The sequence below is a fragment of the Jaculus jaculus genome, chromosome 13, assembly GCF_020740685.1.
Source record: "Jaculus jaculus isolate mJacJac1 chromosome 13, mJacJac1.mat.Y.cur, whole genome shotgun sequence".
Taxonomy (NCBI): domain Eukaryota; kingdom Metazoa; phylum Chordata; class Mammalia; order Rodentia; family Dipodidae; genus Jaculus; species Jaculus jaculus.
This window is the reverse complement of record NC_059114.1, coordinates 3,398,363-3,423,316: the sequence shown is the minus strand read 5'-3', so window position 1 is coordinate 3,423,316 and position 24,954 is coordinate 3,398,363. Positions and strand designations below refer to the sequence as shown.

General features: G+C 46.2%; 1 protein-coding gene and 3 non-coding genes across 4 annotated transcripts; 1 reads left to right on the top strand and 3 right to left on the bottom strand.

Moving 5' to 3' along the window:
* The first annotated feature begins 528 nt into the window (after positions 1–528).
* On the top strand, positions 529–602 carry Trnai-aau. Its single transcript has one exon. It is a non-coding gene; the product is annotated as a tRNA-Ile (tRNA).
* A 2,017-nt stretch (positions 603–2,619) lies between these two features.
* On the bottom strand, positions 2,620–2,692 carry Trnav-cac. Its single transcript has one exon. It is a non-coding gene; the product is annotated as a tRNA-Val (tRNA).
* A 1,044-nt stretch (positions 2,693–3,736) lies between these two features.
* LOC101617099 (putative vomeronasal receptor-like protein 4) lies at positions 3,737–7,658 on the bottom strand. The gene is made up of 2 exons (XM_045132842.1): positions 6,791–7,658; positions 3,737–4,035 (listed from the first exon to the last, which is right to left on the bottom strand). Exons 1-2 carry the CDS (start codon positions 7,656–7,658, stop codon positions 3,737–3,739), a joined length of 1,167 nt encoding a protein of 388 aa, XP_044988777.1.
* Trnav-aac lies at positions 4,218–4,290 on the bottom strand. The gene has a single exon. It is a non-coding gene; the product is annotated as a tRNA-Val (tRNA).
* Positions 7,659–24,954: the final 17,296 nt, after the last annotated feature.

Here is a 24,954-nt window from a genome sequence, read left to right as displayed (position 1 = left end):
GGAGAGAGGACGGCCTACCCGGAGTCAGGCTGGGCGGGAACCGCCCGGGAAGGTTCCTCCAGATGCTCCACACTAGAAGCCCGGGAGCGGCCCCGTGAATTCCGTGAAAATGGGAATTTGGTGCATGTGGGGAGATGGGTGAGGGTCGATGGTTGCCTTAGGGAAAACGTCAGAAAACGGCGGCGGCGGCGCGCAGAGGAGCCGAGCGCGCTTCCCTGGAGCCCGCGGAGCCTGGCGCGGGCGGGGCTGGCGGTGCCCTGGGTGTCCCGAGCGTCCCCGGAACCAGCCCGCGTCCTTCGTCGCCGGCTCAGGGACCTTGTTCCCCTTTGCAGAATTCTATTTCTAGAAAGATTCTGAACTCTGAAAGAACAGAGACAGAGAGAAAGAGAGAGAGAGAGAGAGACAGAGAGCCATTTTCCCAGCTCCAAGATAAACTTACAAACAAAACGAAACCACAATTCCTTAAACAATAAAATAATATTCACCTTCTAGTATCTGTAGGACGAGCTGGGATAACAGCAGTTGTCTGGCCGGTTAGCTCAGTTGGTTAGAGCGTGGTGCTAATAACGCCAAGGTCGCGGGTTCGATCCCCGTACTGGCCACTTTGTTTTTATACGTTTCATGCTCCGTGCCAGAGAACAGGCACTGGAATTTACATGTTACCCAGGGTTCTTCTGGAGGGAAGAGCAGGTGATGGAGCTGAGAACAGTTCTGCACTAAATAACCAGCGCCACCACCCACAGGAACCCTGTCCTTTCTTCATTTCTCCTTCCTTTCTGGACTGAAGGAAATGTCCCATTTAAAACGACAGCCTTCCATCCACACTTCGCTTGTCCAATGGATGGGTTCGGTCTAAACTTTCTTCTGGTAGAAATTTTTTCCTGACAGTTTTCTAACCTTCTGTACTCTTAGCTATCCAGGCATATGCCTTGCCTAGCTCCGTTACATTAAAAAATTAATAATTAGGGCTGGAGAGATGGCTTAGCGGTTAAGGCACATGCCTGTGAAGCCCAGATCCCACATAAGCCAGATGCACATGGTGGCACATGCCTCTGGAGTATCTTTGCAGTGGCTAGAGGCCCTGGCCCGCTTATTTTGCCTCTAATAAATAAATAAAAATAAATATTAAAAAAATAATTAGGGCTGGAGAGATGGCTTAGAGGTTGAGGTGCTTGCCTGCAGAGCCTAAGGACCTAGGTTCCTTTCCTCAGTACTCACTTAAGCCAGATACAAAAGTTGAGGCATGCTTTTGGAGTTCATTTGCAGTAGCTAGAAGCCCATTCTCATTCTCTGTCTCATAAATAAATGAATGAATGAAATACCTTTTAAAAATTCATAATTAGTAATAAGTACTTAACATGTTAAACTTATTAATTATAAAATTAATAATTAGTAATACATGAAGTCAGATATACTGTCAGGTAGTTCCCCACGCTTTCAGCAATTTAAAAAAAAAATCGCGAGCCTGGTGTGGTGGCGCACGCTTTTAATTCCAGCACTCAGGGGGCAGAGGTAGGAGGATCGCCGCGAGTTCGAGGCCACCCTGAGACTACAGAGTGAATTACAGGTCAGCCTGGGCTAGAGCGAGACACTACCTCGAAAAAGAAAACAACAAACAAACAAAATTGCTGCCATGAGGCTTGAACTGAGGCCTCGTGTGCGAAGCAATTCCACTAAAAGGCACGCAAGTGGGGAGTAAGGGTCGGCAGAAACTTCAGTGCCCCAACTCGGATTCTCGCAAACAATGTCCCCTGCTCTGCCCATGGTCCAGGCTAGTGTGCCGCCGTGTCACCTCGGCTGCCCTTTGGCGGTCGTGAAGGGCCCAACATTTCAGTGTTTCTGGCTGGAACTTCAAGCCCGGGGGCTGATAGACAAAGGCAGTCTGGATCTGCTGTGTCTTGGCTTCTTTTGAACTTCTCCCCTCGTCCATGCCCCGGTGGTCCTTTCTCTCCTTGTTCATGCTGGCCTGGCTCTGCGGCCGCTCCAAGCGCTGCGGCCAGGGTCTGAGTCCCAGGTTTGCTCCCCGCCTCGCCTTTTTCAGGCCTGCGACAGCTGCGCTGGCCTCCCAGTTCCTTTGAAGGTCCACACAAGCGAATGATGTCTGCGACGTGAAGAAGCGCGTCTCAGGCTCCCGGTGGACACACGGTCTGCAGGATACATGCTGTCTGCACACGGTGTCCCTGGTCAGCAAGCACAGGGCTCACCCACCCAGCTCAGCCCAGCAGACACCAGTGGACACACAGGGCTGTAGGATCGCAGTGTCCCTGGTCAGCAAGCACAGCTCAGCTGAGCGGTCACTGTCCTTTCTTCCCTGTAGCACAGCCAGGACCCCGGGCCTTAGTGCAGAACCGACAATGGTCCAATGATGGCCCTGGACATCCAGAGAGGACAGAAAGTCGCACAGGGTAGACTGTCACTTTCCCAAGACTTCAAGGTTCCCATCAGCAGCAGAAGAAAGTGAGTCCTCGCTCGGGAAGGTCCACCTGGGGCGTCGGGGTCCCGTGGCGGGGCTGTCTTGATAGGGCCAAAGGTTGAGCCAGAGCTGCTGGGAGGAGGAGAAGGAAGGCGGAGAAACGGGAGTTCCACATTCCCATGGGAAAACGAGCCAAAAAGCCAGAATGTTTCCGCTCGGTTTCGAACCGAGAACCTCTCGCGTGTGAGGCGAGCGTGATAACCACTACACTACGGAAACGACACACGAGACCCTTCACTTTCCCTCCATGGTGGGGCTCGCGGGCTCGCGGGGGCGTCCTGCAGAAGTCACACAGGTCCACAGAAACAGAACAGCGACAACAAATAAAATAAACCAAAACCCCAACCAGCAAGGAGTAGGGATGGAGGTGCGGCACAGGGCAGGGGTCAGCGCGCTGGGCGGCGGCTGCGTGGACGGGGTCCTCGCGTGGAGAAGCCCTGCGCGGTGCACGGGATGCGCGCGTGTGCGCAGAGCGCGCGGACGGGGGAGGGCAGGGACGGACATGGCTGGAGCAGGAGACCCTTGAGAGAGAGAGAGAGGGGGGGGTGGGGGAGACTGTGATGGCTGAAAACCTTCCGGAGAGCCCTGGGCAGACGGCTGGAGCACTGAGGGGTGTTAGGAAAAGGTTTTCAGTTTTGATCTCACAGAGGCTGGAAGTGGGAAGCTGGCGTCGTGGGACAGTTAGCGGCCGAGGATGGGGTTCGAATGGGGTTCGTCCACTTTGTTCTATCTGCTGCCCGACAGCAGCGTGGACGCCTGAAGCACCTCGTCCAGTCCTCGAGGAGGAGAAAACACCGTCCACCCCATTCTACAGGCCTCGACAAGCGTTTACAGTGGACACCGGAGCAGATGGAGGGGACGTGACCCCTGGAGCACAGGGAGATTCTCAACGCCTGGTGAACGAATGCTAGTGGATGAATTGTGGGTGCAGAAAACACGCAGGACTATGCGCTAAAGTCAGATCCCATGTTTGTTCAGGTCTCGTGGTGATGAAAATGTTCACAGGACGCATTTTAGTAATTAGCGTCGCTTGAGAACTTGTCCCGTGCCATGTCACCCGCTCGCAGTGTGTCAAGCACCCCAGTCCCAGTCAGCTCTGTTCTTTCTCCATCAGTTTGGGCGCCACTAAGAAAAGGTTGTCTTCGAAGGATGTGTAATCCGACCTGGAGGCCCCAGGAGGGAGACCCAAGGTGTAAAACCTGGAGGATGTGGGCGTCGATCCCACTGCCTCTCGCATGCTAAGCGAGCGCTCCACCGCCTGAGCTAATCCCCCGCCGCGGAAGGCCGCTCTCGTCTCAGAGCATTCCCGCCAGGCCCCGAAGCCCCGCGCAGGAAGATCAAGGCCCTTCGTGCAGCTCTGGGAGTTCGCTCGCCAGCTGTCTGCTCAAAAGCCGTTTCTCTCCGGGACAAGAAAAGAGAACTAGAAAGAAGTGAACATTGGGAAAGCTTGTTGCTTTCAAATCCCACGACCCAGGTCCGGGATAGATGTTGGCCCCTAGAGGCGGCAGAAGTAACTTTGGTTTTGCAGCTGTGCCAGCCCAGCAGGTCAGGAAGCCTCCATGGTGCAAAAGTAAACGTGTAAGGTGGGCGTGATGGCGCACGCCTTTAATCTCAGCACTTGGGAGGCAGAGGTAGGAGGATCACCACGAATTGGAGGCCACCCTGAGACTACATAGTGAATTCCAGGTCATCCTGAGGCAGAATGAGACCCTACCTCAAAAAAAAAAAAAAAAAAAAAAAAGCGTGTTTCCGCCCGGTTTCGAACCGGGGACCTCTCGCGTGTTAGGCGAGCGTGATGACCACTACACTACGGAAACACCCTGTGAGGCTGCTTTTGCGTCTTGTATAGATATCCATTTTGTAAGTGTTTTGGCAAGTGGTACAGGGAACCACATGGTTTGACCCATATACAAACTGAGATCAATTCATTCACAGTAATTAATTTCCAGCTCTCTCCACTCCGGCGCTTAGTCACCACCATTCTCCTCTCCACCGTGAGCTCGACTTTGCCAGATTCAACACTGCCCGTGAAGTCATGTGGACTTGTCACCCTGAACCTGGTTTAAGCCACCACACCACGTCCTCCAGCTTCATCTCTGGGGTTGCACGTGACAGGGACTCCTTATTACAACCGCTTCAGCAGCGTCCACTGTGCAAGTGCAAGGTTTTCTTTGTCCATCGGTCTGTGGATGGACGCTCAGTTTGATCCTGTATCTTGGAGTTGGAAGTAATGCTGCCCTGCACATGAAAGAGACTTTGGACTTACTGGAAATTCAGCCCTCAGGATGCAGTTTGGGATCCTTTCTCCCATCCTGTCCGGGCCGGGATGTGGGGGGGAGGGGGGTGGTGTTTGTCAGTCTCTTTCCTTTTTTGCTCCCTTGGCTGTGCAGAGCTTTGGTGTGGAGTCATCCTGCTTGTCTGCCTTTGTGTTTGTTGACCGTGATTTTGAAATCACAACCAAAAGTGACAGACTAACCCAGGCATGGTGATGCACACCTTTCTTTAATCCCATCATTTGGGAGGCACAGGTAGGAGGACGACCGTGAGTTCAAGGCCACCCTGAGACTACATAGTGAATCCCAAGTCAGCCTCCGCTATACCAACATACCACCTCAAAGAAGAAGGAAAAAAAAAAAAAAAAAAAAAAGCCATGCACTAAAGTGCAGAGTTCCCTCTGTGTTTTCTTTTGGTAATTTTGTAGGCTGGGAAGGTCATACTTCCCTATGAGGGAAGTTTCTTCTCTTGTTTGGCTAAGTGGTTATATTATGCCCACCAAAATGCCTTCTAAATATTTATGCTGATGCTCATATATTAATTCTGCTCTCAAATTTCTGTATTCAGACGCCAGTGAGTACTGGGGAGACTCAAAACTCTTCAAAGTGCTAATAAGGGTTAAGCACAAAATGAGAGAAATTTCCACGTTTAATCTCAGAATAACCATAAATGGACCGAGCTGAGAAATACTTTTGAAATGACACGCTGTGACTGAAGGACGGGTGATCCCTCTCTGCGGAAGTACTAAAGCAAGCAGAGAGTGAACACTTTCTGGAAAGATGCTGATTTTGAGGCGGACCATGCCCTTTTCCATTGCCAGCTTGCCAAGCCAGTGCTGCACTGACGTTGGGAAATGTCTGGGGTGTACGTGCACCTCCCCTCCACGTCCTCCAGAATCAACTGAACCACGAGTCTTAGCGCACATGTTTTTAAAATCCTAGTTAACTTTACAAGGAGATATTCAGAATTCCTGAGACCCAATTCAGGACGTCCCAGCCCAGGTCTCAGGCCCAGAGCTCCGGGACCCCGCGCGCTCTCAGCCCGTCCCGCACGCTGCGCGGCCGATGCTCGGGAAACGCGGCGCCGCCCGTGTCTCCACCACGGTCCTTAGGTTTCCGCCACGCGCGTCCGCGTCCGGGGGACGCCCAGAACCCGAAGTTCCTCTCCTGATCTCGGGAGCAGTGACCGGACATGCGAGGCGGGCTGCGGGCGGCGGAGAGCGGGGCTGCCGGGCAGTGAGCCGAGGCCCTGAGCTCAGCCTCCCCGCGCGCTGCTCGCGGAGCCTGGAAGGGAGTCTCGTCCCCGCGCTCTTCGTCGGCACGGCCAGGTCCGCGCCGTGGTGCAAAGTGTGTGACCGCGGTGATGGTCACCGGCGTCCTCAGCGCTTCTGGATGCAGCGACGCCCACCGGGCGCGGATGGACTCTGCTGTGCCGCCTGCCTGCGGGGTCAGCTCCTCCGGGTCACGTCCGCGCTGCCCTGCGAGCCCCCTGCGTGAAGGAAGGCCCTGACCCCTCCTTCCTGACTTGCTTTTATGCTCTGGCTTTGGGAAAAAAATATGAATTTCTGGCAGCAGCGTTCCCAGTACAAAGAAGAAACCGAAAGGCACATCATGGGGGTTTTGGACTGGATGTCATAAGACATTGTCTTTCCAATTTACTGGAAGTGCTAAACTTGTCTAGATTGCTGAGTATCAGCTTTGTAAATGTGTCCCCTCCTCATCCACCAAACAAAAAGCTTACAAAAAAGGAAACCCACTATTGTTGTCCTTAACTAGTTTTTATTTTTAGACTTGTGAGAACTTAAGGGAATATATGGTATGAAGATGCTTGCCATTCAGTACACAGGCAAGGGGACTAAGACTCAGTTACATTACAAAATCGATTACTTATAAAATACTATTTAAAAAATTACGGCCAAGCAATTTTTTTCTTTTTCCTTTTTTCTTTGCAATTCTTCATGTTTATAATATCAGTACATAGAGAAATGGGTATCAAATATGATTTCAGTGTTTTCAGTACACTAGTCTTTAGCAACATGGGAATATCTGCTAATAAGGATAAATGGGCTAAAAACAGCATAACCAACTTGTAAAAAAAGGTTAATCATTAAGAGTATGGAATCATATGTAAGTATGGAACCTAAGTAGAATGAGAAAATGAAATCTACCCAATAAAAGAATAGGAAACAGGCCATGAGAATGAGAGTGCTCTGTGTGGCTCTGATTTCTGGGCTGGAATTATTTGCACACTTGGAGCTATGAAGGTAGAGGACACGTTTGTGATGTTTATACAGATGGAGAGCCATGGAGGCACTGCTCCAGCCCATGAGAATCTGAAATATGGCATCACGAAGAGCCATGAGACAGATGAAAAACCACTTCACTATTAGGCTGGATGGAGCCATATAGCAGTACCCACCATACATGTGAACTCCAGATGTGTTCACATTAGTGACCGCTGTGATAGAGTACACCATGTTGGAGCTTATCAGAGAGTTAAAGATCCAGAAGAGGAGGAGATAGGGAAGAACCTGCCCTGCAGTCTGTGGTTTGAGTTTTCTCCACGGGGTCATCCTGGGGTTGATGGTGACAGCCTGGACCATGCTGAGGAGAGAGGTGGTGCAGATGGAGAGTCCTCGAGCCAGCCTTCCCAGGAAAATCACAACTTTACAACCAGCCTCACCTAGTAAGTTCCTCCAGTGAAATACTGTGGACATATCTGCAATTTCTATGTTACAAATCAGTGCCAGATTGGAAAATGCCAGGTGAATGAGGATGAGGTCTATGGGTTTTCTCTCAGTTCCCATGACCAAAATATATGCATGTCTCACAAATATTAGGATATTCCCCATAATTCCAGGTCCATTAAGGGAAGGAAAGATTGTTGTCCGGATGAGGTTGTTCCATATCATCTTCTGATTTTCTGCTTAGAACCATGAGAAATGATCTGGGAAACATGAGTAAAATCCTGCATTCATTCTCCTGCAAGGAATGGCTTCTGAAATATATCAATGCACAGGGCTTTTTCCTAGCAGGCTACTGATCATGTTCATTCTCATTTTCCTCTATTTGTCTTGCTCCCACTGTCCCCTCTGACATGGGGTTTTTGATAAACACATATTGGACACACCTCATCAGCACACGCATCTACCTGCCTTTCCAGAAGAACCTTCTTGGTGCCCCTCATTTCTGAAATTTCTTTGCTTATTAGCTTCCCAGAGAAAGTCTTAAGTACGAGGCATCACTTACTGATCCTGAGTGTCAGTTGAGCTGCCTCCTTCCTTTTTACTCTTCTCATCTCATACATGATGCCATGTGCACTGGACCATCATTGTACTTGTCTTGGTTGCCCCACATGCAGGCATCACACATGAGATGGAGGTGAGACCAATGCAGTAGTCTCAGGAGACACTGTGTGGCATATGCTTCTCCCCAGGTTCTCGGGCCATCAGTGACATAGAAGTTAGTGACACAGGAGAATAAAAGAGGCCCTTCCTCCTGTCCTCAATGTGACACTAACTCTGTTGGGAAATTTGTGCTCCACTCTTCTGGCTGGGCAGAATCACTGAGGCTCAGTTCTGTCTTTCCTCCAACTTAGTGTGTTCTTATTCTTAGTTTCTTTACCACCAGGGCACCAAGAGAGCAGCTCCCACCTCAGGGTCTGCTCTTAGGCACTCCACTTAAGACATCTTCCTGATTATGTGTTTCATCTTTTAAGGACTGTAAAGTCTAGATATTTTCTCAGTCTGAAGTGCTCCAGCCTAGGAATCAAGCTTTCCTGATGATCTTACTGTGTTGTGTGACCACTTTATAGATGTCATCATTTGTTTTCTCCTTGTATGCTAGAGTTCAAAGTAACTTTCTTTCTCTCTCTTTCTTTCCTTTATCTTTTTTCTTTTTCAATGAAGGGTCTCATGCTAACCCATACTGACCTGGAATTCACTACATAGTTTCTGGCTTGCCTCAAACTCACAGAAATCCTTCAGCCTCTGTCTCCTGAGTGCTTGATTAAAGGTATGCGCACCTGGCTACCAAAAATGAAGTCTTGAGGTACAGATTAGTTCCATCAATTTCACCTCTTACAAACATATATACTTTTACTTGTCGGTCAGGATTCTGTCTTCCTTAATTTGGCATTCTACCTACAGCAAACTTATTTTTTTAATTATTTAACCTATACCAAATAAGTGTAACATTGGCAGTTACCTTAGCTCAAGAACATACATAATAACATCCTTAACTGGTCTTTGCTGAACCACCACCCTCCATAGCTACCTGCTGTTCAATGTTCATTGTTTATAACTCAGCTCAGAGTTTACTGAAATACACTGCCCTGAACTCACCACGGTTGCCATCTGCTTCCTTCCTGCACAGCATAGTGAGAGCACCTGAAGGACTCTGTTTAAATATCTAGTGTCTAAGCTATCTGGCTTAGTACTTTCTTTTACATGCATGGTTAAAATTTGTTTATGAAAAAGTTATTAAATGAGGGTTTGGGTTTTTAAACAACATTAATCACAGGTTTTCTGACAATTCAGAGTGAACACATATTTGGGTTGGTGTTTTTTTCTTATGATTGTTAAAATAGCCCAGAGAAATCAATATACTTTAGGTGACACATTCATTAGGATGTTTAGTGTGTCCACAAATTTATGCTGAGGAAAATGCCTAGCTTTCCAAATTTCCAGTGAATGATACCAACTATTGCTAAAAGAGATAAATAAACTAAGCGTGGTGGTGCATGCCTTTAATCCCAGCACTCTGGAGTCAGAGGTAGGAGAATCACTGTGAGTTTGAGGCCACCCTGAGACTATATGGTGAATTCCAGGTCAACCTGAGCTAGAGTGAGACCCTACCTCAACTTCCTCCCCCAAATAGATAAATAATTTTCCTTTGCAATGTCTCTACTGGTCTTCCTATGACTGGATAACTGTTCTAACGTTATCTCTATGCACTCTGAGGAAAATTATCATTACTTTCCTAATCATTGCCACAGCTGGGCTGAGTAATCCATGAATATGTATTGACTCTGGAAGTTTATGTATATGTATATGTATATGTATATGTATATGTATATGTATATGTATATGTATATGTATATGTATATGTATATACACACACACATGTATATATATATAATTTTAAAAATATTTAATTTATTTTAGTTAGAGAATGAGGCAGAAGAAGAGAGAGAGAGAGAGAGAGAAAGGATGGGTGTGCCAGGGCCTCAGGCCATGCAAATGAACTCCAGAAGCATGTGTCACCTTGTGCACCTGGTTTACATGGATCCTAGGGAATCGAACCAAGGTCTTTGGCATTGTAGGCAAGCACCTTAACCACTAACCCATCTCTCCAGCCCTTTGTGTATATTTTAATAAGATTTCTCAAACTTCTCCCCTCCAACATTGAAGAAATAACAAAGTGCAGTCTATGTGCCCTAGTGAATTCAGCCTTTTCTGTGGGAAATGGATGGTGAGGCCACAGGTGATTGTTAGTTCCAAATGCCTGACTCATCTCTAAACGCAAGGAAAGTAGAGTCCATGGCTCACAGGAACAGCTCTGCTGTCAGCCTTTCTGAAGGCCAACTCCTACTTTCCCAGTTGAGCGTTTAATGTGGCTTGTCTAAGAACCACCAGCCTAGGGATGGTTCTTTGGTCGATGCAGGTGTATTGTGAGGATTCAATGTATGCAGCCACATAGTGCTGTGGGACATGCCCAGCAAGCCCTAAACAAACAGTTCTACTAGCTACCATTTGTATTTTGTGGTGCCTTTCAGATTAGTTTCTTTCCACAAAACTCTGTAATTATAAATTGCATTGTGTTTGGGCATAGGGAAACAAAAACACTCGGAATAAAGTAAAAGATAGTAATAAAGTTGGGAAAAGAGCTCCATCATGCGAAAGCTTGTGGTCACTGGATATAAGACACATTTTACATAAAGCCTTTCACTTCTGTGAGGGGAGAAACTATAGAGAATATGTATTTTTTTCCATATGCAGGTAAAATGCCATTCTGTCCCTCCTCTCCCAGCATGGGCTGTGTAGTGAGCAGCTCTGGCATGGGACACCACATACACTGCTGCACATGGGCTCCTTCATGACCCTGAACCCATTCCAGATGGCAGTAGGGGAATGTTGGGGCTTCTCCGTGATCCCTCCACCTTCCTTTTCAACAGGGGGAAGGGACCCTTCTCTCCTACCACCTGCTCCTGACCAGCCTTTCCTCAGAGATTCCCTTCCCAGATCAAAGGCAGCTGATCCACAGTGTTGGCAGCACTCACCTGTGTGGTCTGTGCGTGCTCCTGGTGGCGATTTGACAGCTCACAGCCAGACCCTCTTTATCCCTGATGATGTCCCAGTGCTGAAGGCCAACTCACACTGCTGTCAAGATGTCGCTGTCATGAGTTGTGGTTTGTCTAGGGAGCAGGACTCCTTTGGCAATGCATGTCCCCAAGGTCATCTCTGTGTGTTCCCTGGTTCCCTGTCATTTCTTTAGCACGGAAACTTTCTGTTACACTGTTTTAATTACAGTGCCTGTGTGCAGGGAGGTGAAGGAGGGCTGAGATGATGAGAGTGCCCTGAGGGCTATAGATTCCTGGACCTGCTCCCTGCTTTGCCCCTCCCTCTCTTTGCACCCCCAAATCCAGAGAGAACTTGGGAGGAAGCATCTGAGAATTCGACACGCTTGCTTCTCAACATTTTCAAAGTGCAGGAATATTGATAAAAGTTCTCCAGCTGATGGAATCTGTATCTGATGTCCAGGTGTGGTTCTCAGAATCAGCAGGGGCTTTTCCTGGAAGGTGTGGTGTATTCATGTACTTGTTGGTTTCATGCTGGAATGAATTCCTGAATTTCTAATGACACTTTCTCTTCTTGTATGTTACTTTTTTTTTTTTTTTAAAGTGTGCTCTTTCAACCAATGTTCCTGGCTCTGGAAGTACACATTGTTCATTTGTTTTCCAGAGTCTGAGGAAAAGGATTTTTTTAGAAACACTTCTAAGGGCCACACACCAGTTCATGTTCTCTAAAGTTGTTTCATGTCATGATGTTGTTAGTCCACCTGTGTCCATTAGTCAGCAGAGGAGATGCAAGGAGAAGACCTGTTTCCATGATGATCTCTGCTCTCTGCTCTGTTGTGACCTTTCCACTTGCTGATGTGAAGGAAGGTGCTGGAGCGGCAAGATCTGGGACCTATGATTCATATGACACTGGTTTCCTAGTGACAAGATCATCTGTTCTCTAGTCAGGTAAGGTGGATAAGGGGGAGCGAGACGAGGAGATAAAGAGTCGGACTCCTAATCTTGCCCAGACACACCATCCTGATAGCAGATTTGGGGGACATTAGTTTAAAGGGTAATGTTTAGTCACCTTTTCTTCAGATCCCCCATATGATTTAATAGATAAATGCACAATTCATGATGCTTTTTCTACTATATTTGTAACAAAGTGTATTAATATGAAAAAGGATTGATTATGTGACATTCCTATGGGTATGCTTAAAATCTCATATTTCATGTTGTGTACCTGTGATAGTTTGAATGTATGTCCCCCATAGACTCAGGTGTTTTATTAAAGCTTGTATTTTGGGTCTCCAGCCACTTGGCTGCAGGAAGTATCACAGGGGGTGGATTCTGGTGTCCAGGCCTATGGTGCATTTTGAGGCATCTGATTTCCAGCCCAAGTTTGCACTCTGGCAAGGTCCCTGCTGCTTGCTGCCAGTTTCCTGCTGCTGCTTTTGGTGTTTCTGGCTATTTGGTTGTTTCTCTCTGCTTGGGTGCATGGAAGCAGCTTCTTCTGCCACTGGTGAAAATTCTCCCTGGATCTGTAAGCTGGAAATGAGCCCCTTCCTCCCACTGTAAAGAGAGCAAAATGCTTTATTTCTCCACATTTCTTCATTTCAAGCTTAGAGAAAATTAGAAGCCAATTTCTTGTAGGAGCTCATAAACAAATGGACTGAAACACTTGCTTAAGCACAGATGGGGATGGTAGATAAACAGGATGCTCTGCTGGTCTGAATAGCATTAACCCTCCCCCCTGCATTGTTAAACAAGATCCTTAAGGGCAGATAAGGGGGACGTTAGGTCCCAGACCTACCTCACAGCCCCCAGACGCTTCCTGTAACTGACCAAGAGACCTGTTCACAAGTTCATTTTGTTTTTTCTTCCCTACAACCTTCTAAGAATAGAATGTCCCTGCTGTTATGCACCAAATTGCCCTTTATGTTTAAAATAACTTTCATGGCTCTATCTGTAACATGTGAGTTGTGGTTTATGGTTTAACTCCCATTCTGTTTTTCAATAAACATTTTGTAGTTTTTTTTTCCAATAAAAGCTGACACTCCCAGCAGTTCAGGGCTGCTGTCAGAGATTCCGCCCTCTGATGTGCAGCCCCTGCCCATGTTGGTTCACACCCAGCACTTTGTGAGTCAGTGGTCTTACTTGTGCGACACTAGACCCCACTACACCATAAATTGTGTCTGGTTTGGATGTTCATCCCAGCAACACGAAACTGTCTATTATATTATCCTCTCTCATGTTCATTAGATGCATATGATTTTAATTGTGTATATTTTTGTTTAATTCATACATTTTCTGAGTTCTGTCTTTTAGATGAACAGTTATATTTTAAAAACCTGGGATCCAGTCTATCATAATTTCATAATCCTTTAAAGAAAGCATTTATACCTCTCTCTCTCTCCATATATATATATATATACATGCACACATATATACACATATTGTTGGGCCAAGACCCCTGACCAGGAGCCAACTCCCCCAGTCACCCAGGAGTCACCCAGAGAACCGCCACAGAAGCCGAGACCCTCGAATGCAAAAGCAGCAGGTTTCTTTATTGCAAGCCTAGCCTGGGCTCCGTCCCCACAGTCCGGTACAGAGGTAGTGAGGGAGAGAGCCCCTTTCTTTTGGGGTAAGGGGTTCATGTAGGAATTTGAACAAAGAAGTAGGTGACAGATACATGATTGGTCGATTTAAACAGTTCTTATTGGTTTGGGGTTTCAGCTGGCAAAATTGGGGGCAGTAGCTAGGGGCACTCCAGGCAGATGAAGTCATCCCCATTGTCCTTGAAGTGGAGATTCCTCAGTTTCTTATCTAAGTAGGTGGTCGGAGGCTGAAGGTCCCCCTCAGTGGAGTGTTTCTGCAATGTCCTTGAAGTGGAGATTCCTCAGAAACTTTAGGGGGAAAAGCAGCAATTAAGCAAGCAAAGTTTACAGAAGCAAAAGGTCAGCACATTGGCCGGCTAGTTGTCTATCTAAGTCAGGCCTGGGCCTTTTTTTTTTTTTACTTAAAATGGTTATATTTGGTCTCTCAGTATATACATACATACATACATACATACATATATACATATATATGTATATAAGTGTATATATATATATATGTATGTATATGTGTGTGTGTGTGTGTGTAATTCTTCAGACAGGTATCTTAAGCTTCCTTCAAAATCCTGAAGCTCCTAAGGCTCCCAAATTCTGAGATGTTGAAGTACTTTTTTTTTTTTTTCTTTGACCCATTCTTATTTTGTTTTTTTGAGATAGGGTCTCCTCTAGCCCAGGCTGACCTGAAATTAGTCTCAGGCTGGCCTCAGACCCACAGCAATCCTTCTACTTCTGTCTTTTTTTTTTTCTAATTTTATTTTTTCAATGACAACTTCCATAATTGTATACAATAATCCATGGTAATTCCCTCCCTCTCAGCACTTCCCTTTGAAATTCCATTCTGCATCATATCCATTCCATCTCTCAGTATCTTTTATTCTGATGTCATGATCTTTTCCTCCTATTTTGATGGTCTTGTGTGTAGGTAGTGTCAGGTACTATGAGGTCATGAATATTCAGGCATTTTGTGACTGGAGGAGCATGTTGTAAGGAGTCCTACCTTTCCTTTGGTACTTACATTCTTTCTGCAACTCTTCCGCAATGGACCGTGAGTCTTGGAAAATGTGATAGAGATATTTCAGTGCTGAGCACTCCTCTGCCACTTCTTCTCAGCACCATGGTGCCTTCTGAGTCATCCCAAGGTCACTGCCATGTGAAAAGAGGGAGTAGCATCAATACATGGGTATGACCATTAAGAGAAGTGCTTACTGGGCAGTTTAGTGAGCACAGTATATACATTTAGCCAGACAGCAGCAGGTAATACACCCCTAGGGCTCATGACTACCCCTGTGGTAGGTTTTCAGTATCAGGGTTGTATTCTCTCCCATGGAGTGGGTCTCCAGTCCTATTAGAGAGTGGTTGAATTCCCCCATAACAGATGTGCCACTATTGCACCCAGTGGCTCATTTGGCCTGGCTGGCCAAATACAGGGCTAGCAGTGTCCACTGTTGAGTATCACTACTGGTGACTTCTCTTTCTCCCATTGAACTGCATACAGCATAGTTTTTTCCAACTTTCTGTCAGCTGGTCTATGTAAGGTTCAGGAGTGACTAAGACCAGGGAAACCACTCTGAGGCAAAGATGCAAGCTTTTATTTGGGAGAAACACAAGCTGCCAGGACTGATTCTTAAGAATGGAGCACAGCCAACTTGAAATTCCAGATAGTGGGCTATTTAGGGCTCTTCAGTTGGGGGAATGTGAGGAAGGGAAAAGAACTCCTTTGTTCTTCACATTAGCCATCTCAATTACCTAGCATGTAAGATCAGAACAGTAACCAGGTGACCTGGGAGATAAAGGGACAGGAAATCTAGACTTGGGGCATTGTTATATGTGTGCTTTTCTTTTTCTTCAGCATGGAGACTCCTTTCAAGTATTTTCTGTAGAGCTGGTTTTGTCTTCAAATATCCCTTTAACCTGCTTTTGTTGTGGAATGTCCATAATTCTCCATGTATTTGAATGGATAGTTTTGCAGAATAATGTAACCTTGGTTGACAGTTGTTATCTTTCAGAACTTGGAATACATCATTCCAAGCCCTTCTGGCTTTTACAGTTGTGTTGAGTAATCTGCTGTAATCCTGATGGGCTTGCCTTTGTATGTGACTTGATTTCTTTCTCTAACTGCTTTCAATGTATTTTCTTTGGTTTGTGTGTTTGGTAGGTTAATTATAATATGGTGGAAAGAGGTTTTTTTCCAGGTTTTGTCTGTTTGATGTTCTCAAGGTTTCCTGTATCTGCACTGGCATCTCTTTCCCAATTCATGGGAAGTTTTATTCTATGAATTTCCTGAAAAAGCCTACTATTCCTTTGGAGTGAAAATCTTCTTCTACTATACCCTGAATTGTTATATTTGATCTTTTCATAGTGTCCCAAATATTCTGAAATTCCCATTCATACCTTCCTATGAATATGTCTTTCAATTTGTTGTACTGCATTAGATCTGTCACCGGGTCTTCTAATTTCGATATTCTGTTCTCTCCTTCATCCACTCTACTGGTGATCATATAGTCATGGGGTTCTCTTATTCCCCACAACTTTTCAAATATGAAAATCACAGCCATATTCCTTACCTTTAGCCACATAGAGCAGTAATTAGGTTTCCAAACATAGCCATTACAGAAACAAGGAAAGCCACATTTCTGCTGGGTGGCTTAATTGAGAAACACCCGACCCTAACCACACCATGACACCCTGCGCTCACGTTGGCTCGTCTTGGCCGTGTTGTAGTTACACAGCACACTCCACCACCAGCTGCACCTCCGTCCCCCACATCCCGCGCCTCAGCGCCCCTTCCGGGCTCCTGGGCCGGAAGTGTCCCCTGGACTTCCGCTCGTGCCCGCTGCGCGCCCTCAGCGCCCGCGTCTGCGCGTGCGCAGCGGAAACCAGTCCGCCTTCGCGCTTCCGGGAAGATGGCCGGGATCCAGGGGCCTCGGAGACCCCAGCGCAGGCCGGAGGTTCCTGCACCTGCCTAGTGAGCAGTGACCGGAAGTGCGAGGAAGTGGCCGGCAGTGTACGGCGGAGAGCGGGGCTGCCGGGCAGTGAGCCGAGGCCCTGAGCTCAGCCTCCCCGCGCGCTGCTCGCGGAGCCTGGAAGGGAGTCTCGTCCCCGCGCTCTTCGTCGGCACGGCCAGGTCCGCGCCGTGGTGCGAAGTGTGTGACCGCGGCGATGGTCACCAGCGTCAGCGCTTCTGGATGCAGGGATGCCCACCGGGCGCGGATGGACTCTGCTGTGCCGCCTGCCTGCGGGGTCAGCTCCTCCGGTCACGTCCGCGCTGCCCTGCGAGCCCCTTGCGTGAAGAAAGGCCCTGACCTCTCCTTCCTGACTTACCCTTATGCTCTGGCATTGGAAAAAATAAAATTGGGATTTTGGCAGCAGTGTTGCCTTCATTAGTTTTTCAGAACCAACAAGAAAGTAAAAGCCTCAAATGTGAAATGTGGCATGGACCTCTGTACGATCTGGCCTTTCCAACTTCGTGGAAAGTCTGGACACATTTGTTATGAGGTGTGAACGAGTCATCTTCCTTGTCCGTGCATCAGTATGTTAACCAGGAACACCAATATGATGTGGGAATTTGGGTATCTTTGACAGTCACAGAGGCTCTCTCAGCTTTTGGTTGGGTTTTAACTGAGGCCTAGTTAGGGTACAGGACCTTACCATCATGAAAATTTTCCAATGAGTCAGTGGCCTCCACAGTGAAGACCTTGATGTGCATTGACAAAGAGCACAAGGAAAGAATTGAAATCTACAGGTCAGGGGAAGTTTGGGGAGATTTTATTGTGGGATTATATAGCTCAAAGAAGTAAGTGGAAAGTGGAGAGCACCTGACCAAGAGAAGGTCAGAGCAGTGCTCCCAGAAATGAGAGTGTGCAGAACTTAAGAGAAGAAAGGAATGAATATCTCTTGCCCTTAGAGAAGACCAGGGAGTTCTGGAAATGAAAATATCCCCCACTCTGAGACCCAGAGTGGTGTCTTTTACAGTCTCACTGGACTCTTGTAGAGGTACAGCTTAGACCTGACCAGCCCTGCAGGTTGCTATGTGGGGATCAGGGTTAAGTCTTCCTGCATCTTAGCCCTCCAGAAGAGGGAACTATTCCAGGAAAGGGGAGCTCCTTCCTATGGAGAGTCAGGTTCATTTCATGGGAAAAAGTGCTAGAGTGGAAACTCCTTTATGCATAGAGATAAGGAGATGTCAGGTCTCCATCTGACCTCTATAAGCGAGACTGCAAGGAAAGGCCATTACTCATAAACTGCCTCCAAACTAGTCTTAAATTACCTAGTCCTTTGTTTTTTGTCCCCTCCCCCCGGCCTTTTTTTAGAGGTAAGGTCTCACTCTAACCCTCTGACCTGGAATTCACTATGTACCCTCGAATGGACTTGAACTTATGTTGATTCTCATACCTTGGCCTCCGGAGTGTTGATATTAATGGCATGTGCCACAACACCTAGCACATGTTTTCTTTTTTTAAAAGTATTTTTATTTTCATTTATTCATTGAGGGAGAGAAAAAGGGGGCGAGAATGGGCATGCCAGGGCCTCCAGCTGGTGCAAACAAACCCAAAATGGTTGTGTTTTTAAAAAGCAGTTATGGTAAAACTGCAAGCATGTGGACTTCAAAGAAACTGAAGCTGTTTTTGCATTTTTTTAATGGGGGGGTTGAGAGAATTGGCACACCAAGGCATCCAGTCACTGCAATCAAACTCCAGATGTGTGTGCCATTTTGTGCACATGTGAGACCTTGTGTGCTTGCATCACCTTGTGCGTCTGGCTTACATGGGATCAAGAAAGTTGACATGGGTCCGTAGGTTTCACAAGCAAGTGCCTTATCCACTAATCCAGCTCTCTAGCCCAAACCTGAGGCTTTTAAAGAGAAATTAGAATAAAGCTGCTGGCATGTGGAAAGGAGAATCTAGGAGCTTGTATAAAGGGACTTAGGAGGAACTGGCATGGCATCTGCCATGTGTTTTCAGAGAAGTTAAGAGGATGAAGAGTGAGGCTCAAAGAAAGAAATGAGAGGGCAGATATCAAAGGAGAAACCAAGATATTCAGAGGAGAAATGAGTACTGAAGAGAGGTACACTCATGCTTACCCTAAGTTTAAAGAAATTACACAGGTAGCAGACCTAGAGTTAGTGCAAACACCCACTCGGTGAGTTAGTGAAGGCAACGACGTGGTGGATCTTGGGTGTTAGGAAAATATGCACGTGGCAGATTAGAGACCACAGGAAAGTCATGCATGTAATCAAAGCGAGAAGTTACCCCAAACTATAAAGCAGAGGAGAGCAGAAAAGCTCTGCCAAACCAAGAAATGGTTTTTTACTCTCCCTCCCCTCCAGCCAGGCTGGGTGAGAGGGAAGCCAGACTCCCATGTGTCCCTGTGACAGAGTCAAAAGAGGCAGAGCCAAGCACAGCCAGCCAAAGAGAGCGAGCTCAGCAGAGCAGGTCAGAGTGGGGTGGAATTTGTGTCAGGAAGACAGGATCCTTTATAGGCAAGGGGAAAATCTGATTGGTTGATAAGCTTGGAGCGCTCATCCCAGAGCCAGCTCACCCGGGCCATCTGTCTGGGTAGCATGCTGGACTGTGGGCAGCAGGGGGCACTGTAGGTCAGTCTCTGTCACACACCAGTTCAATTTCTGCCAAGAGTTTTGTGTTCTTGTGTCAGGGTGAGATGGCATGTGGGGTGGTGTCTCCTGGTTTATTTGGGGCCTTAATCTCTAACAAAAATGGCCTTAATAAAACTAGCTTTATGGCTGTAGAGATGGCTTAGTGGTTAAAATGTTTGCCTATGAAGCCTGAGGACCCAGGTTTGATTCCATAGTACACATGTAATCCAGATGCACAAGGTGGCACATGTATCTGGAGGTCATTTGAAGTGCATCTGGAGTTTGTTTACAGTGGCTGGAGGCCCTGGCCTGCCCATTCTCTCTACCTCTCTCAATGCCTCTCTCTGTCAAAGAAATAACAACAACAACAACAACAACAACAACACCAACAAAAACCTAGCTGTCTCTTATCCCTCAATAGCAAAATCCTAGGCCAGGCTAACCTGGAATTCACTATGTAGTCTCAGGGTGGCCTTTCGATCATGGTCATTCTCCTTCCTCTGCCTCCCAAGTGATATAACTAAATGCATGTGCCACCACGCCTGGTGCAAAATCCCTTAAAAAGTATCATTATAGCAAAGCAATTCTTCAAGCATGTATGTTAAAAAATATTTAAATCATTTTTATTTATTTATTTGAGTGGGGGGAGGAATGAGCGCCAGGGCCTCCAGCCACTGCAAATGAATTCTGGACAGGTGTGACCCCTTGTGCATCTGGCTAACATGGGTCCTGGGGAATCGAACCTCGAACAGGGGTCCTAGGTTTCACAGGCAAGCACTTAACCACTAAGCCATATCTCCAGCCCACATGTACTTTTTTTTCCCCCACATGTACTTTTTATTCATGGAGGAATGAGTGTAGAATTTAATTATAGCAATTTGTGAGCACTCAGTATTTACCAACAAGGACATCTCTGCTGAGCAGGACAAAGCTGCTGAGAACAGCATAGCCAAGTTCTAGAAAACCTTTAACAATAAAGGTGGTTAAATCTTGTGTCACTGTGAATCCTGTGTAGAAGGAGAGAATGAAATCAACCAAATAAAAGAAAAGAAACATGGCCATGAGAATGAGAGTGCTCTGTGTGGCTCTGATTTCTGGGCTGGAATTGTTCACACATTTGGAGCTGCTATGCAGGTAGGAGACGCGCTTGTGATGTTTATACAGATGGAGAGCCATGGATGCACTGCTCCCGACCATGAGACTCTGGAAGACAAAATCACGGAAAGCCATGAGGGAGAGGAACAGCCATTTCACTATTTGTCTAGATGGTAACATAATGCAATACACACTCTGCTTGCCAACCACAGATCTGTTTATGCTTCTGACTACTGTGATATTACACAGTAAGTTGGAGCTTATCAGAGAATTTAACATCCAAAACAGGAGGAGATAGAGAAGAACCTGCCCTGCAGTCTGTGGTTTGAGTTTTCTCCATAAGGTCATCCTGGGATTGATGGTGACAGCCTGGATCATGCTGAGGAGAGAGGTGGTGCAGATGGAGAGTCCTTGAGCCATTCTTCCCAGAAAAAGCACAACTTTACAACCAGCATCACCTAGGTAGATCTTGAAACAAGAAATTATGGCTCTCTCTCTGATAACTGTGCCACAAATCACGAGTATATTTGAAGATGACAAGTGAATGAGGATAAGGTCTATGGATTTTTTCTTAGTCCCCAGGAACATATTATATACATATCTCATGAATATCAGGATGTTTCCCACAATTCCAGGTACAGTAAAAAAGAGGTAGATGATCATCTGGACTTGGTCATTCCAAAGCATCTTCTGACTTCATTCAGATGTAGAAAAAGCATTAAGAGAAATTCAAGTCAGATTGTCTCTGTTTACTCTAGTGAAAAGAATGAGTGCATAGACTCCAAACAAAGGGCATCTTGCTGATGATGTCTTTAGTCTTTTAAGGACTGTTAAGTCTTATTTTTTTTCTTAGAAATGCTCCAGCCTAGAAGTCAATACTTCTCAAAATCTCACAGAGATGAGTGTTCACTATAAAAACATTACTGTTGTTTTTTCTGTTTCTTCTACTATGTTGGAGTGAAAATGAGCCTTAACCACTGAGTCATATCTGGTCTGAAAATTATATATATGTATATGTGTGTATATATATATATATATATATATATATATATATATATATATATATATATATATGTTTATTTTGTTTGTTTTTTGAGGTAGGGTCTCACATTAACCTAGGCTTACCTGGAATTCACTATGTAGCCTTAAGCTGGGCTTGAACTCATGGCAGTCCACCTCTCTCTGCTTCCTGAGTGCTGGGATTAAAGACATTCACCACCACATGTAGCCAAAAATAATCTTTAGAAGCAGAAATATATCAGTTTCACATTTTATAAACATGTAACTTTAAACGTCAGTCTGAATTCTACTTGTCCTCCACAGTTTGGACTCCTTTCCACATAAATCTCATTTCTGATGACTTTCAAGTATATGTAGCAGTAACACTTACCTTACCACAGGGATAGCAATAACATACCAGCCTCTTCTGTGCTCAAACACTACCCTGTGAACACCATTGTTCACAAACCAGGTCACATTTTAGTCACATCCACTTTCCCTGAACCCCTGTGTTGCATGTGTATCTGCTTCCTTCCTGCACATGACAGTGAGAACACTTTAGAACACTTTAGAGACACTGTTTTACTATGTGGTCTTTAGTTTCTAAATGAGGCTTTGGATTTTAAATATTTTACTTTTATTTATTTATTTATTTATTTATTTATTTATTTATTTATTTGAGAGAGAGAGAGAGAGAGAGAGAAATAGGAAGGTAGACAGAGAGAATGGGTGTGCTAGGATTTCCAGCCACTGCAAACGAACTTAGACATGTGTATCCCCTTGTACATCTGGCTAACGTGGGTCCTGGGGAATCAAGCCTCAAACCATGGTCCTTAGGCTTCACAGGCAAGCGCTTAACCGCTAAGCCATCTCTCCAGCCCAGGCTTTGGTTTTAATACTCAACACCAATCACTGAGATGATCTGATGAGCTAATTTGGAGAAATATTTGGGTTGGGGTCCTGTGATTGTTAAACTGCATGGCCTGGAGAAGTATGTCCACTTTGGGTGACATGTGCAGCAGGGTGTTCAGTGTGTCCTCACTCATATGCTGAGGGGAATGTGCAGGCTTCCACCAACATGGTGACTGACTTGTACTGTCCTCCAAGACATTCATTATGGTAAATGTGGATTTGCAGGGTCTCTGCATTGGTCTTATGACCGGATAAATGTTTCTGTTCTCTGGGACATCAATACCAGAGGTGTGAATAAGGAAGAGGTCATTGCTTCTCTAATCATTGCCATAGGAGAGCTGGGAAATCCTGAATGTTTGTTTATACCAGGTCTGGCTGTTTTGTAGAGAAGCTTATGGGTATATTTTAATAAGCTTATAAAAGCTTCTTCCTCTAGTATTTAAGAAATGCCAAAGTATGGTATGCGTGGCTAATCAACTTTGTTGCAAATTGGTGAGAAAGCTGGAGGTTCATACAAGTTCCAGATGCCTGACAAATATTTAAACCTGGGAAACATAAACTCTGTGCCTCACAAAACACCCTGTCTTCAGTCATTCTGAATGTCAAAGCCTGATTTCTGAGTTGCTGAATGCACAACCTCAAACATGCTACTAGGCACACCAGACAGTGGAGAGACTACAGAGACTAACTGCTTCTGCACAGGCAGGGGAAATGCCGTCCTGTGCCATCCTGTCCCTACCTGTCTGTGGAGTGGGCAGCTCTGGCACAGGGCAGCACACACAGTACAGTACACAGGCTCCCTCATGGCACGGAACAGAATTCTGGATGGCAGTGGAGAAAGGACAGCCCCTCTCCTCACTGATCCTACCCCCTCCTCACCCACTGTGCAAAGGGAGCCCAGACCCTTCTCTGCCCCTGTCTCCTCCTAAGGGCCCTGCCTCACAGCCTCCTTACCCTGGTCTCAGGCGGGGACTTCTGCCACGTGGGGATCACTCACCTGTGCAGTCTGTGCCATGCTCAGTGTGGGCGCTCTGACAGCTCACAGCCAGACCCCATTTGTCACTCCTGTGGTCCCAGTGGTCACGGCCAGTTCTCCCTGTTGTCAAGACGTCACCATCGCACATTGTGGCTCCTTCTGCACACGTCCATCCCCAAGGCCAGCTCTGCCATGTCCCTGTTGTTCTGCAATTTGCAGCACCGGGAAACTCTCTGATCCTAATCACAGTGCCAGTGTGGACATGAGGAGGAGGGCTGTGATGACAACAGTGTCCCGAGGGTCCCGGCTTCCTGCCCTGTGTTCCAGGCTTGCCCCTTCCCCTCCTTTTCACCACCAATGCCAGGAACCAACTTGAAAGAAACATTGGACAATTCACAGTGGTCACTTTCGCCACACTTTCAAAAGCTAGTACCATTGGTAAAAGGTCACCAAGTCCTACAATCACTGGATAGTACTGAGATGTGCTGTGCAAGATGGAGCAGCAGGGAATCTTCCAGGGAGTCAGTTGTTGTTTCTTGATCTAGCTGCTGGTTGTATGCAAAAAGTCATTCTATTCACCTTTGAAAATTTCTTTTAAAAACATAGTTGGGCTGCAGAGATGGCTTAGTGGTTAAGGTGCTTACCTGTCAAGTCTAAGGATCCAGGTTCAATTCCCCAGTATCCATGTAAGACAGATGGACTACATGTTGCTTGCATTCGTATTTCATTTGTATTGGCTAGAGGACCTGTTGGACCCATTCTCTCACACTCTCTGAGACTTTCCTTCTCTCTCATATGTAATTTTGGTTTTTTGAAGTAGGCTCTCACTCTAGCCAAGACTGACCTGGAATTCACTATGTAGTCTCAGGGTGGCCTTGAACTCATGGTGATCCTCCTACCTCTGCCACCACACCCAGCTTAAGACATATATTTTTAAGAGAAGAAGAGTCTAGTAGGCTGGAGAGATGGCTTGGCAATTAACGTGCTTGCTTGCAAAGCCAAAAGACCCTGGTTCAATTCCCCAGTACCCGCATACGCTAGACACAAGGTGGCATGTGTATATGGAGTTTGTTTATAGCAGCTAGAGGCCCTGGCACACCCATTCTGTCACTATATATCTGCCTCTTTCTCTCTATCTCTAATTAATAAATTAAAATTTTAGAAGAGGCAAGAAGAGTTTAAAGGAAGGAATGCATAGGTCTTGGCCAAGGAGGCAAAAGCATTTAGAAAGGTCACCTCTAGACATATGTTGGGGTATATTTTATGTGAGTCTGGTGAATGTGTGGCTGGTCTAGCCAGTTAGTCAGGGGTCTAGGGTCATTTCCTACAAAAGAACAGTTTTCCAAGAAATTTAAATTTACTAAGAAGGACCTTCTCAGAAAGGAGTGGAAGCATTCCCTAAAGGAAAAACGTTAAGAAAATGCCAGATCCTTCTGATGTTTCTGATGTGTAAAGGGCACTGGAAATTAATGTTATTGATTAATGGTGCTAGATTTTTCCACCACAGGACCAAAGACTATTTCTGCTTTTAGCAAAGAGAAAGCTATTCACTTGGAGCCCTGCCACCCTTAATCTGTTTCAAGAACACTCAAAAATGGCTCAAAGAATGTGGATCTATTCCATCACACATGATAAGCTGAGGGGTTATGGATGGTCACTTTAGTGGCTCCATGAGCCACAACATTTTCTGGATCTTTACACTGTCATTGTCAATGCCTGGGCATCATTCTCCTGCTGG